The 15,632-nt window shown below is 44.9% G+C and overlaps 1 protein-coding gene across 1 annotated transcript in view; it reads right to left on the reverse strand.

The window, feature by feature from the left end:
• The window catches only part of LOC121607413 (serine/threonine-protein kinase BRSK2-like), a 115,347-nt gene that overhangs the window by 17,287 nt on the left and 82,428 nt on the right, over positions 1-15,632 (reverse strand). The window contains exons 6-13 of the mRNA XM_041938194.1: positions 14,457-14,490; positions 13,654-13,722; positions 11,237-11,383; positions 9,928-9,959; positions 7,895-8,059; positions 7,597-7,694; positions 6,770-6,920; positions 1,220-1,279 (exon numbers count right to left, since the gene is read on the reverse strand). Coding sequence (XP_041794128.1) covers positions 1,220-1,279; positions 6,770-6,920; positions 7,597-7,694; positions 7,895-8,059; positions 9,928-9,959; positions 11,237-11,383; positions 13,654-13,722; positions 14,457-14,490 — 756 coding nt within the window. The remainder of the gene's footprint in view (positions 1-1,219; positions 1,280-6,769; positions 6,921-7,596; positions 7,695-7,894; positions 8,060-9,927; positions 9,960-11,236; positions 11,384-13,653; positions 13,723-14,456; positions 14,491-15,632) is intronic.

The raw sequence follows: 15,632 nt of genomic DNA on the forward strand, positions 1-15,632 counted from the left end.
ACACACTGATACACACTGATACACACAGATACTCATACACACTAATACACACTGATACACACAGATACACACAGATACACACAAATACACACTGATACTCATACACACTAATACACACAGATACACACAGATACACACTGATACACACAGATACACACAGATACTGACACACTGACATCAGTGCCACTGTTTTACTGTGCTTCATATACTGCTAACATGCTGTTTGGATGATCTAATGCTGATACTCGACACGTCTCTGGCAGCGTTTTGTCTCGTTATCTGGTGAAAGTGGCTGAGGTGAGGCGGGAGCTGAATGGATACAACGCAGACTGCAGATCAGATCTATGTTCAAATCAGCTAACCTGGTGAAACACACACAGATCATCTGTGCAGATCGGACTCTGATGTGTTACACATGGTCGTATATTTCCACGTCCAGCAGACACAGAGTAACTCGTCAGCCGCTCGTCTCCGAGCGTCCGCCTGCCGTTTGCCGCCGAGCGGCTCGTGTACAGGAACAGCCGCCGAAAACAGTCAGACTCAACTCGACAGGAAGTGGCTGAAAAGCTCGGCAGAGCTGCAGAGCCGGTGACGATTCTCAGTGTGGACACGTTGTCCGGTGTTGGTATGAAAACACTGACAGGAAGAGTTTCAACGCCGTCGCTGTTCTCTTCGCTCTCTGGCGTCTCGAAGCTAAAAACAAGTCGAGGCGTCGCCGGGTCGCCGTGGAGCAAACAGCCCGGCTGTCAATGTGCCACTTTGGTCGAGTATCAGCACTGGAGCATCCACATGAAGAATCAATGTACTAAGTAATCAGATTACTTTTCTGTGACACCTACACTTTCAGATCAGATCAGATCGAGTGAAAAGCTCTAATCAAATTTAACCTTTTCTGATCCAAATCAAAGAATTTTCCAAAACACTTCTGATATTTTTTGCAGTGTGATGACTGAATGCTGGACTTTTATTTTATTTTTCTTAAATATTGCTTCACTTTTGTTAGTAGGTTAAAAATGTAAAAGACAGATTTCTACTATGAATGATGCTAACAGGCTCCTTCTAATGGAGAGACACTAAAATAATGAGTGAAAGACATTTAAAGGAGTTTAGCAAGCACGGGGTGCTACAAAAGAAAAGGAAACAGATGGATGGCAGAAACAAAATGAATCTGACACGACAAACAAACTGAGGAAACACGACGAGCCGAGCCGACCAATACCTTTCCTCCTTGCTGCAGTTAGCGTTTGTGATATCCAAGCTTTTACTGAACACAGATTTGCTAAAAGGGGCAGACAGAAAATCAAGAGACAGTCACATGAGGGGAATCCTAACGTCCAGCATGCAGCACAAACAAAGCAAAGAGCAACACAAAGCTCAGAACGTGCACAGACGAGACCCCGAAGAGAAAAACCAGGAGGAGAAACACATTCGTGGCTCATGCTCGAGTCGGTGGGACAACCGACACACCGCTTCCATCCCCGGAACCGGTTCACGCGCTGTGACGTTCACGCTCAACAGACCGGGGACAACAACAGGTCCTGCTGGGGGAACCTGGTCCCAGAGCACAAAGTAAAACTAACATCAGGAGCCGATGAGGTGTGATGAAGAGTTCTGCCAGATCACACCAGCAGCTGAAACAGCAAACGTTCACACGCAGATCAATTAACTGGAAGGCGACCAACCGTGTAACAGATGAGCTAACGCAGGTTTTTCATTTTAGCGACGCAGAAACGAGAACGAGATCCGCGATCGGCCACGCCGCGTCCACCTCTGCCTAGCCTCCTCTGTCGGGGTTAAACCGCTCTTTAAACTGATATTCAGCAGTCTTACACGTTCGTGGAGGCTTTTCTCCACTTCGGTAACTTTTAACTGGATGAAATGAACAAAACGTCAGCGGTAACCAAGAATCCAGCGGAGAGAAATTGGAAAGAAGCTCAGAGAAGCAGACTGTGACGAACTCGTCTGTTCAAACATCCACATTTTATTTTATCATCCACATCAAACACGTGCAATTCAAAACTTTCCTTTGAGAAACTGAAGCATCCTTCTGAAGGCAACTAGATTTTTTCTTTATAATGCACATTTTTATATATATCTTTAGTTTTCTTTTATTATTTCTCTTTTGTCTCCTTTATTTTTTATTCTTGCTATAGCTGCTGTCTGTAGCAGCAGAATGTCTCCTGCGTGGGATCAATAAAGTTCTATCTTGTTTATCTGGTTAGCACGTTAGCTCGCCAGCTGCAGGAGTTCAACACCAGGCCTGTGAGAAGTCACTCCGTCGCTGAACGTCCACCAGAAGGTTTCTTTTAATTATTAATTCTTTTTATTTCAGGACGTCCTCGATGTTCTTCAACAAGCAAACACAGAAGTCTGATGGAGGATTTTAGAAAACTACAGATTCATGTTTGGACCGTCACTTCTTCTTTGACAATACTTCAATACCCATGAGCCTCTGCCACTGTTGCTATGGAGATGAAGCCAATCGGAGCACAGAGTGTGTGCGTGTTTGAGCCTTTACCGTGACTTTCTTTCCTGTGAGACCTCGTCTAACGTCGACCTGAGCAGAAGTCTAATGAACCAGAACAAGTGAAAACCTGCGGGTGGGTGTCGGGGGCCCTCAGCGTCGTCTGTAAACGTCTGTAAACGTCACATCTGTTCGTGCCTCCTCGGGATCTTAACTTGATGAGTGTTTAGTTCAAACACTTCAACAGTTCAGCTGAACATTGAAGACACAAAGCGTCCCTCTTATTAACTCTGCGCTGATGATTTTCCATCACGCAGACGGGGGCCTCGGGTCCACAGGAGACTTTGACGTGGGTTTGAGCTCCGCTCGCTCTGCTGACCCTTCAATGAAACTGATGCGAGATGACTCGTTCTCACTCTGAAGGCTTTAAATGATGAAGATGAAGGGTGTCAGAGCAGATTCATTGCTGACCTTCGTGTGATAGTTCAGTGAATGAACTCGTGTAAAAACAGAAGCTCTGTGCTTCATCAGCGAGGTGCTAATGGGCCAGCTCGGTCAACAACGTTTAATGAAAGATAACAGATCTCAGCTGTCATCAGAGAGTTCCTGCGACCTGAAGAGTGTGGGATGGAAGCAGCTCCTGGAGGAGGCGGGAGGTAAAAATCTGCTCTGTTGGACAGATGTCCGTCTGGTTTTCATGATGCTGCAGCGCTCTGACTTCTCCAGATTGAGGCTGAACTTTTATCTAACGTGACGTCACGCCTTTACATTTCATGCTTTTTTTTCTGTTAATATTTCATGTTGTATGTTTTATTCAGTGTTTACTGCGCTGTCTGACATCACTACTCTTCACTGTATGATCATCTTGCTTCGCATTGTTCTGGCGCCGACTTTAATCCTGCTGGTCTGATGTTTTCCAGCCTGTCAAAGCACTTTGAACAAGTTCTGAAGCTGCTCAGTCAAAAAGCTGAATGCAGACGGCTGCAGAGCGCTGAGGATGAAAGAACGACGGCTTCTGGTTTCATGAGATGTGTTTATATCCTGTTAACTATCGATCCAGTTCAGAGACCTCAAACACCAACCGCCTCAGGTCAAAGGGTTTATTCGCTCATTAACTGCACTTGACGTCACGGCAGCTCTCTGTCTCAGGCATTCAGCATATCTTTGTTTTCACACCTCCCGGCAGACGTTCTCATTCATCGACACATCAGCTGTCGGCAAAGCTGAAATATTGTTCACAGGCTTTAACCACAAACTGTCCGCTGATCCTCAGCCAAACAACTTCCTGTTTATTCCCGTTGTCCTGACTAACGGCTTCTGAATATCGACTCGGGGGCAAAGGAAGGCGTAGCGTGATGTTGGTGTAGTTGGTGACTGTGTTAGCTCGGAGGCTGTGTCACATGATTGTGTGGACAAACAGTCTCTCCTCGAACTGGTTTCACCACGAAGCTGCTTTAGCTGCTCAAACCAAACTAAACCCTCACGTTTACTCTCATAAAACTGTTTTTTTGTTTCTTCATCAGGGCTTCAGGAGCCGCTGATGAAAAAATGGTGCCGTGAAGCAAAACTCATGAGGGTCACTGACGATGATCTATGACTAACAGCCTAAGACTAACTAACAGACTAACAGACTAACTAACAGCCAAAGACTAACTAACAGACTAACAGCCTAACAGACTAAGACTAACTAACAGACTAACTAACAGACTAACAGACTAACAGACTAACAGCCAAAGACTAACTAACAGACTAACAGACTAACAGACTAAGACTAACTGACAGACTAAGACTAACTAACAGACTAACAGACTAAGACTAACTAACAGACTAACTAACAGCCAAAGACTAACTAACAGACTAACAGACTAACAGACTAAGACTAACTAACAGACTAAGACTAACTAACAGACTAACAGACTAACAGCCTAAGACTAACTAACAGACTAACACACTAACAGACTAAGACTAACTAACAGACTAACAGACTAACTAACAGACTAACAGACTAAGACTAACTAACAGACTAAGACTAACTAACAGACTAACAGACTAACAGACTAACAGCCTAAGACTAACTAACAGACTAACAGACTAAGACTAACTAACAGACTAACAGACTAACAGCCTAAGACTAACTAACAGACTAACACACTAACAGACTAAGACTAACTAACAGACTAACAGACTAACTAACAGACTAACAGACTAAGACTAACTAACAGACTAAGACTAACTAACAGACTAACAGACTAACAGACTAACAGCCTAAGACTAACTAACAGACTAACAGACTAAGACTAACTAACAGACTAACAGACTAACAGCCTAAGACTAACTAACAGACTAACACACTAACAGACTAAGACTAACTAACAGACTAACAGACTAACTAACAGACTAACAGACTAACAGCCTAAGACTAACTAACAGACTAACAGACTAACTAACAGCCAAAGACTAACTAACAGACAGACTAACAGACTAACTAACAGACTAACAGACTAACTAACAGACTAACAGCCTAACAGACTAAGACTAACTAACAGACTAACAGACTAACTAACAGACTAACAGCCTAACAGACTAACAGCCTAACAGACTAAGACTAACTAACAGACTAACAGACTAACTAACAGACTAACAGCCTAACAGACTAACAGCCTAACAGACTAACAGCCTAACAGCCTAAGACTAACTAACAGACTAACTAACAGACTAACAGACTAACAGACGAACATACTAACTAACAGACTAACAGACTAACAGACTAAGACTAACTAACAGACTAACAGACTAACAGACGAACAGACTAACTAACAGACTAACAGACTAACAGACTAAGACTAACTAACAGACTAAGACTAACTAACAGACTAACAGACTAACTAACAGACTAACAGACTAACAGCCTAAGACTAACTAACAGACTAAGACTAACTAACAGACTAACAGACTAACAGCCTAAGACTAACTAACAGACTAACAGCCTAAGACTAACGAACAGACTAACAGACTAACTAACAGACTAATAGACTAACAGCCTAAGACTAACTAACAGCCTAACAGACTAACTAACAGACTAACAGACTAAGACTAACTAACAGACGAACAGACTAAGACTAACTAACAGACTAACAGACTAACTAACAGACTAACAGACTAAGACTAACTAACAGACTAACAGACTAACAGACTAAGACTAACTAACAGACTAACAGACTAAGACTAACTAACAGACTAACAGACGAACAGACTAACAGACTAACAGACTAAGACTCACTAAAAGACTAACAGACTAAGACTAACTAACAGACTAACAGACTAACTAACAGACTAACAGACTAAGACTAACTAACAGACTAAGACTAACTAACAGACTAAGACTAACTAACAGACTAACAGTAGGAAAGACGTGAAGCGCTGCAGTGAGTTAGTCTGAGTGACTGGACTGAAACATGAAGGAAACTTTCAGGTTTCATTAACGTCGACGAAGCCGTTTCTGTTGTTTGTGCCTCGTTTCAAGAAATAAGAGGAAAAAAAAGACTTGTGAGGTGCTAAAATTGTACAAATGACCCTTTCTGACACTCTGAGTTTGTTCTGCTTCATTGATTGTGTAAAGTAATAATTTGTTATTGATTAGAGCAGCGACGTGAGCAGGCTCAGCTCTGGAATGAGAATGACGTTCATTCATGGAGCTTCGCCTGAACGTGTCAAACAACCTCCCACGTCCTGTCGGCTCTATTGTCCCAACAACACAAACATCAACGGCCTCTTTATGCGGCGACTCGCCAGACGGACGGTTCTCAGCCTTTAGTCCTCTTTACTGCATGCTCCATGCACACTTTACACACACGACGCACAAACTGAGTCCTGTTCATGCATTCAACATCTGGGCCAGAGCTGAGAGCACAGCGTTAGTCTCTGGCTGAAACAGGAGGTCACGTCGGGCCTCATCTTGACCCGACAGAGAGAGAACGATGCATCATGTATTTAACTGCAGGTCGGTGAAGGAGGGCAGGATTTACAGCTGTGGACAGACCTCACGGCGAACTCGGGTCGTTCTGAGGGCAACCAGACGGCGGCTGTGACATCAATTTGAGGAAGGACGAGTCGAATGTTGATGAAGCTGCTGAGCTGCACCTCCTTCCTTTACTTCACTGAACTGGGATTAAATACATTATTTATCACATCTGATAACCATCATCGGCTACACTTCGACCGACAGCGCAGCTTCCTGACTGACCCGTGTGTGTCAGACACGTTCGTCCATGCTCATGAACACACGTGCAGATCTCCGTCTCTTACCTCTGACCGTGGGTCGCCATGTCGATGGCTCGTCGCACCGGGACGGGAGATCCTCCCTCCGTGACGCTCAGCACCTCCATGGACTTCCTCTCCGGCCTCCGCTTACCGTGACGGCTCAGCATGGGCGAGTCCACGCGCTTCCTGGGAGGGTCTGCTGAGCGGGGTCAGGGGTCAAAGGTCAATGACGGGACAACACAAGATCAGAGACCACTCAAAAAACCTTCAGTAACCAAATTATATATATATATATATATATATATATATCCTCTGCGAGTCAGTGCTGCCTTGTGTATTTGCAGAGAACGCTCCACAGTCCCAGCCCCCCTGAACTAACCATCGTGTGCCCTGAGGTCTCTGTGAAGTTCGGTGCAACATTTGATAGACTGAGGGTGGAAAAGCTTTTAAATACTGATGTGGAGCTGGAAATTTATTGGCTGAAAAGGTAACCTGTGATGGGATGATGTCGGCTCGTTCGTGTGCCAGCTGTCGCACCTGCCAAGTCCCGGCAGGGACAGAATGTCCTCCGAGCACCGAGGACACTTAAACATCACTGCAGCAAAAAGGAAACTTCAGCAGCTGACGCATCAACGCGCTGACGTTTAGCTGGCAATGCTAACTGTGGTCACCCTCTTAGTTTAGCACATTAGCATGCTGACAAATGCTAATTAGCACCAAACAGAAAGCACAGCTGGGGGGGGTGGGAACAGGTCAGTACAGGTATTTGGTCATAAACTAAAGTGCTGGACGTCCTGATGACGATCAATGAGCTGCACACGATGACGCAGCGATTAGAAACGACGCTCTCCCGTTCGGCTGGACTGGCCTACCGATCTCGTTGCGTGGCGGCAGGTTCTGGTCCTCGTGGCTCGGGTACCTCTCCTTACGGTCCAGCAGCAGGAAGTAGATCATCTTTTCCTGGTTGTCACTGGAGAGAGACGTTAAGAGCGGGACAGTGAGATGCTTCATCATCAAACGACATATTAAATAGAAGAATTCATCCTCAGCCGTCTCATCTATTTCTCTGCCCCTCTCATCAGCTCCTTCATCCCCCTCCTCCCCCTTTAATCTGCCTCCTCTGTGGTTTTGACTGCCTCTCTGCTCCTCCTCCTCCTCCTCCTCACTCACTCCTCAGACAGCAGGTCTTTGGTCAGTTTGTCCTTGTCCCTGAAGCAGCCCAGAGAGTGCATGCTCTCCAGGACGTCGGGGTCGATCTCCTCGGCCGAGGCCAGCGTCCTGATGGCCACCTTCCTGGGGACGGGCTGCTCGGGCTCGGGCTCGTTCTTTCCAGCTCTGCAACACAACACAGGCCAGAGCAGCACGGAGCTCACGGTTTGCACCAACAAAGAAATTTAGACTGAACTTGTAAACAGCTGCAAGCTTCTGCAGCTGAACTTGACCTTAACAACACATGATTCAGCTTCATGTCAGGGAGGAAAAGCCCCCTAATAGAGCACAGAGGGGAGCTCAGACCTGCAGGGAGGCGCGCTCCACTGCACAAACGTCATGATCAGCAAACAAACAAGTTTAATAACTCAAAAGGGAAGCAGGAGCACTTCGGCATGACGGACACGCAGCACGGACTTTGTTCCATTAGATGATGTTTTCTTGTATCAGCATCTAATTTACTGCTTCCAGAGCAGCCAGACAAAACAATCGATGAGGAGTAAAGACGAACAGGTCGTACACCTGAACAAAATATTCCAGCTGCTGTGTCAGAGGTAACAGAGTGAAGTCTGAGGAACATCTGGATCGATGTGGTTTAACTGGAATTCATTTAACACTGAGAACTCAGGGATCATCTGAGGAACCAAAGGGTGTGAACAGAAAACTCATTTTAATGGACAATTAGACAACAGTCAGTTTGAAAAAAGAATAAAAATGCATAAACAGCATAAAGCAATGAGGCATTCGGTCAATGAAAGATCCCACGTCTGAAGGGTGATGAATAATAATCTGCTCTGGGGTTGAAGGAGTCTTCCTCGGTGTCAGACTCCTTCTACTCTGATAATCATCTGAAAAATTCAGCGTTATTCAGATTATTTGTTACTGACGGTGAAGCGCTGCTGACCCTCATGCTGAAGTTTTCCTGCTTCCTTCTGAAGTTGATGCACTTATTAGGCTTCAATCTGAGGCTTTGTGCAATCATTAACAGGATATCCAAACAAATTCTGTTAATTTTCTTTCTTTTCTCGAATCTTTCCTTGTTTTCTTTTGAATTCTTGGATAATTGAACATTTTCAAACATAAGATGAAATAAAACACGGGGGAAGAATCACTCTGATTGAACAAGTAGACCGTTTCATTTTGGTTAATTAACAGCTTTGTCTAATTCTTATAGTTTCATCCAATATTTCAATCTGTAATAATTATTAATAATTAACTGTAGAGGAACGTTTTGGCAGAATCAGTGATTCTCACCTGTTTCGGCTTCTTAAGATATTTTTGTCATTTCTGCCTTAATCAGTTATAACATCAGACTCACCAAGTGAACTGACTCAATCTGGCAGTCTGATGGCTCAGAAATGATCCGACAGGTTGTTAACGAAGCTTGTTAACCTCCGTCCCACTTCCTGCTTCAGATTTGTCCCACTGGGCTCACTGTAGTTGTCTGCACCGTTTTCCTCTGCAGTGAGGGATTATTCTGAAATATTCCAGGTGTGCTGACGTTCAGTTTTACCTCCACATGAAACGGTTTAGATGGACTGAGCTTGTCGGACGTCTCTGAAGCGTTATTAGTGCTCAAACTGTAACGAATCCCAGCGCAGAGTGATATGCAACATTTAACAGAAGCTAAATATCGGTTTGCTGATGCTGTGGTTGAACATTAAAGGTCATTTCAAACCAGTGAGAGAAATCTGCCTTTCAGAAGGCAGAAATAGTGAATCCATTAGCGATCAGGGGTCCATCAGGAGCGACGCAGCGTCCTGAAGCTTGAGCTGCTCTCTCAGCTTTCCAACAACTGGACCTCACACTCTCAAGATTAATGGACCTGCTTCTCCTCCGAGAGGCTTCCAGCAGCAATTTGAGGAACTAGCTTTGATAGGTGTGTTATTATTCTGCATTAGCTGCTGCTTCATTTTTCCTTTATCAATGTGGACATACATACAGACACTTAACAGAGGAGAAACAGGAGAAAGGTGACAGGTGGGAATACTTACAGGTACCACGTATGCTTCTGGATCTGCTCTAACTGCAACACAAATAAAGAGAAATAAACATGAATAACTGTTTTATTTAGCAGTGAAACCACAAGGTGGCTTCTTTTAAAGGTCTCATGATGTTTGACGACTCCACAAGCACAAACTGTACGTTCCTGCTCAGGGAGTCATCGGGTCGGACCAGGAGGTTCGTTTGAAACCTGGTGTATTGTTTGACTTTTACTTCTGAAGAAGACACGTAAAAGCAGCACTTCCTGTCAGGCTGCGTAGCAGGACGGGCACCAACACGGCATTAAAGGAGTAGTTCACCAGCATCACTCTCCTTTAACACGGTAAGGACTCAAATCAATCCAGGAGACCCAGAAACATCTTACATTACCCACAATGCAATGCAGTATGGCAGCTGACCGCGCCATCAGATGTTTAGGTTCCCCTTCAAGTAACATTTTAAAAGCAGTGCAGTGTTTTTACAGTGGGGGGGGGACACTGCACAACAGCTTATTCTGCTCCAAGGCGGGACCTGTGGACAGTCCTGCAGCTCCATAATTCAAAGGCTAACAGTCGAAGGAGCATGTTGCTGAACTACACTACAACGCAGTGCACCAGTGCACTCGCCTGTTTTGTCCGTTGAGTCCGTTGATAGAGGACTGAAGCGTCCAGGCTGCAGCTGTGATGGGACAGACTTCAGCTGCCTGCAGCCCTGAACAGCTGAACAGTTCAGAGAACAAATGAATAAAACTCATCTCCACCTGAAGCAGTGGTGGGAAAGCTAAACTGCAGCTTCGACCCTCAGAGATATTTTGGTTTTTTTGAAGGAGGCTGAGCAAACTTTTTACAGACAATCTGTCTGACCTGAAATGTGAGGACAGAACTGTAAAATGTGTTTAATGAAACACTGATCTTCAGACCATGTGACACTGTGGAGTCACTGATCATTGGCCCTTCAGACGGTCTCAGGTAACTTAACTGTTGACAAGCTGCTATGACTGAACTAAAACATTAAATCTAATTAATTCATTCATTTATATGATTTTACTCATTTATAAGCTGAGCGGACGTTGAAGCTGTTACTAAAAGCACAAATAACTGCACATCTAAATCCACCCTTTCTTACTTTTGATTCTATTCTAGGCCAAACCGAATCCTCGGCCGGAGATGAAACGATTGTCTGCGCTGCTCAGAATCTGCAGTTCTGCTAAATTTAGTCTCGACGGTCCCGACGGTGAAAACGCAAACCGAGCACGAGCCCACTGATGGAAGACTTCAGGCCGCTCCTCGCCAGCAGGAGGAGGCGGCGTGCGTCGCTCACCGTCAGCCTCTTGGTGGCGTCCACTTCAATCATGCCGCGCAGGAGGTTCTGACAGTCCGGAGGGATGAAGTGAGGCATGTGGAAAACTCCCAGCTTCACCTTCTCCAGAAGATTCCTCAGGTTGTCATCGTCGAAAGGCAGCGCGCCCTGGAGGAAGAGGAGAGCGGTCACTGTTTATCTCACACGTCAGCGACTGTCGCATGTCACCAACCAGGCAGATGACAAGCTTTCAAAGAGAGGGACGGCTCTCAGGAGCCTCCTTCAGGACATCTGCTCAACACCAGACACGAACACAGATGATGATCACGCACTGATTTCACACGACTCACAGAAGTTCAAGTTTATTTGTTGTTGTAATTTGCAAAACTGTAACTTTGATCCCAAACTTTCACTCCTGTTTGTTCTTCTCACATCCCTTCATTTCCCTTCACTTCCCTTCACTTTGATTCTGCTGCATTTTATTGTCTTCATGTCCATCGAGAGACTGAACCATCCGTCTCAAGACATTTATTCTTGTTCACTTTTTGTATGTTTTTGTATGCACATCTACACATGTACATAGATGATACTTTTCATTTTTATTGTCATTTTATTTTATTTTCTACATCTCTTCTTTATTCTTGTGATTATTGCTGTCGGTAACATTGTCATCTCCACAGCGTGGGATCAATAAAGTTTTATCTCATCTTATTGAAGCCTGCATGTATGTTTACACTGAGCACTGCAGGTTTTATTTGACCTCATTTTATCTTATTGGAAAACACATTTTCTCTTCTCAAAAGGACCAAATATTAACTTTTTGTCACTTGATGATTTGTTCTAATAAGACATTTCTTAACTCAGAGTTCATCACATTAAAAACAATACACAGCCAACGTGCTGCGGCTCCTCCTCAGTCTGTACTCGCAGGATGTTACTGCACTTTCATCTTTGCTGACACCAGTTTATTATTCTGTTCTTTCATTTAGATGAGACAGTCACTGCTTTACATTACTTTTATTTTTTATCACATTTTAATGCCAGATGTAAGTTATGCAATTTAAGCTCACAGATTCACACACTGATATTTTTCTGTCATCTCAGACCTGCGGGGGCTCGGTGGGAACAGCTGGTTGTAATTCATGAAGAACAAACGTCATGACTTGTTATGAATGAGCTCAGTTAAGCTATATGGCAGCCGGGTCAGTAAATTTAGAGGTTTTTTGTGTAAAGATGAAAAATTAAGACTGATGGTGGTGTAGGCGGAGGGTCATGAAGAAATAATCCTCTTGGAAGCATGAACATCCTGAGAGGAACAGTCTTTCCTCTCATTAGGAATAACGCACTGAGGAATGGGAATATCTGGACTACTTCCTGCGGCACAGTGGCCAGTAGCTGTCGAGATGCTCGCAGGTCCAAAATCAAAACAGAAGTCAATGGAAGCATCAACCAAAACACCGGCGTGCTGCTGCTGTCAGCCGATGTAAGCGGCCCGTCAGGTGTTCTTCGGGACATAATGTGGGTTTGACGAAGCGCCGACCGGACGCGGTGCGTGACAGATATCAGTCATCACAGTCGGTGATGATGAAGCGGTTTGTACGGCAGCCAGCCGCCGCTGCCTCTGCTCTCCAGCTGGGGAGCGCGCTCAGTGACGCGATGACTGATACCGCTTCCCCCTCTGTGAAAAGCAGGCAGGACGGAGCCAGATGGCCACTGACACTCAAACAACACAAGAGGAGAGATTTATCTTCACATGATGACTGTGTTCTGTGCTCCATCTTCATCAGGAGAGGAGCGTGCATGTGTGCAACCAACCAACCGTCACTTAGCTGCTCACTCGTCACTGTCGCATTATAACGCCGCCGTATGGAGAGCCTTCATTATGGGATGTGCATTTTAATGTCAGTGTGTGAGTATTACAGCATCATGTTAGACAGTTAGACGGCCTTCAGCAGTAAGGATACCCGCCCTCCTGTCCAGACGTTAACCTTTAATTCCCAAGACAAGTGCTGCTGTCAGGCTGTTTATTTTGTGTGGAGACGTTTCAGTGACCTCTCTCTTCACCTGGACGTTCTGCTGGGAACAACAAATAAAGAGTTCATTCAGCAGTAATGTTCGCCTCAGGAACAAACTTTCCTCCTCATTTCAATGTGTTCAAACACACCATCTTACCTACATGTTGGGGCATGTTAGCTGTTAGCCAACCACAGGTTAGCCTACATGCAGGCATCTGATTGGTTCACACACCCCTCAGCTACGAGGAGAGCAAACTTGACTGTCAGGATTTATGGAGCGCTGTTTGTCAGCTAATATTCCAAATGAAGGTCTGGGGGTAATTCAGCATTAGGTGCAGTGCTACCTGGGCGAGATGGAAGTGATGCAGCGTGAAGTCTGGTCCGCTGTACGCTTCCACACCACTAGAGGCTGCTGTCACTCACCACTAAAAGTGCAAACAGGATGACTCCACAGCTCCATGCGTCTGCTTTCCTCCCGTCATACTTCTCCCCCTGCAGACAGACAGACTGAATTAACTGCGGTACATTCATCAGTCGTCCTCAGACCGGTTCAAACTGACTGCTCCGAGCTCTGACCAATCCACACATTCATGGACTGTGCTTCAGCAGTTTGTGATGCTGGCTGCTCTGCACGAGTTATTTTGGGACGACGTGTTAAATTTGTTTTTATGATGACGTCGACTGGGTGTCGTTAGTCATTTCCTGTGTTTCCCCAACAACAGAGAGAGGCAGGAACAGCAGCTCTTTTCTTTCTGCATTTAATCTCATTCACCACATTCAAGTTTAAACTTTACTTTTACACTCAGATGTATGTTAACAAAACTGGAGAGTATCTGTTTAAAATCAGGGAAAACGTCACGTGATGCACTTCCTGTTTCAGGAAAATTATGAATACACATAGAAAAAACATGCAGAGTGAAGATCTTTGTGTGTGTGTGAGTGTGTGCGTGCGTGCGTGCGTGCGTGCGTGTTCATCAGATGAACAGAAATCATCACTTCGGTTTGTTTTCTGCAGGAATTTGAGGAAATCTGGAAACAGGAAGAAGAGCAGAGCTGCTCACATGCAGATGATCTTTAAAGTGTGTCGACCCAGCGGAGGGGGAGGGGGCGGGTGGAGTGAATGGGGAGAGGATGGAGCGGTGATGTAAGAGCCATTGTGGAGAGTGAGCTCGGAGCTGCTATTACTGTATGAAAGAAAGACACACGGGCGGAGAGAGAGCACTTACCCTGATAACCTCCGGGCAGGCGTAGTGCGGAGACCTGCGGGAGGCGAACACACGGTTACGCTGGAACCGACCGACAGCGGTCGAAACACGACATCACAACAGCACACGCTCACACAGGAAACACGGCCAGCGGCCACAAAATGAGAGAGCCTCCTGATGCTCTCTGTCCAAATACAAACCACTTTACCAAAAATCCACGCAGATACCACGGCCTGACTGCCCGCCGTGGGTCACTTCGTGTTCGCTAAGTGACGATTACATAACATGAGATGGCCTCAATCCAAATTCCAGTGATGATGGCTCATCCCGTTGAATAACATATGACAGCTTCCGACACTGTTTCCACAATGTGACACGACTTGTGTGTTTCAGCCGTCAGCTGAAAGAAGTTCTGGATCCAGAGATCACAGACTTCATGTTCATCAGCTTCTTCAAAGACACGTTGGACCGTTTCTATGTGTCGTTTTTCTTCTCAGCTGTTTCCTTTCATCTCCATGGTGATGTCATCAGTATTAAGATGAGTGTAATGCATCGCAGGATGTGGTGCAAAGCACTTTGACTCAAGCCCTGAACCAATCTGTGTGTACTTTACTTCAGAGTTAGTATTCTACGTTTCTCTCTGCATCTGCGTTACTGCGTTTCAGAACCACGTGCTTCAACTCGACGACGTCACAGTTTCAGAGTCTGCATACAAAGCAAATGGTCATTTCATCAAATATGAGGCGTTGTTTGATTGACAGGAGCATGTAAAGGAATTAAACAGCTGAAACTCGATTAGCTGTAACACTAACAAGCTGTTTACACATAAAGTACCTGGAATAATAATCCAATAATATAACACTGATAGGGGCCGATAATCATCAGGTACTCTTGAAAATACTTTATATTTATCAAACGCAGGACTTTTATCAGTATTTCCAGGATGTGGTATTCACACTTTTACTTCAGTAAAGACACGTCTTCATCGATCACAGTGAACGTTTTAAAACCTTTGATCTGGATTAAATTACAACACAAATCAAGCAGGTTTCAGATGTCCACTGATGGACTGTCGTATCGTACAGAAAGAAAGAGAAGTCAACGGATGCCCGAAACAGTCGAGAAAACAGATTCAGATTCCAAACAGCATCGATTGTTGTGATGTAAAGTCGACATGATTTGTTGTAAAGAGGCTAA

This window comes from Chelmon rostratus, chromosome 1 (assembly GCF_017976325.1).
Source record: "Chelmon rostratus isolate fCheRos1 chromosome 1, fCheRos1.pri, whole genome shotgun sequence".
In the NCBI taxonomy this organism is placed as follows: Eukaryota; Metazoa; Chordata; class Actinopteri; order Chaetodontiformes; family Chaetodontidae; genus Chelmon; species Chelmon rostratus.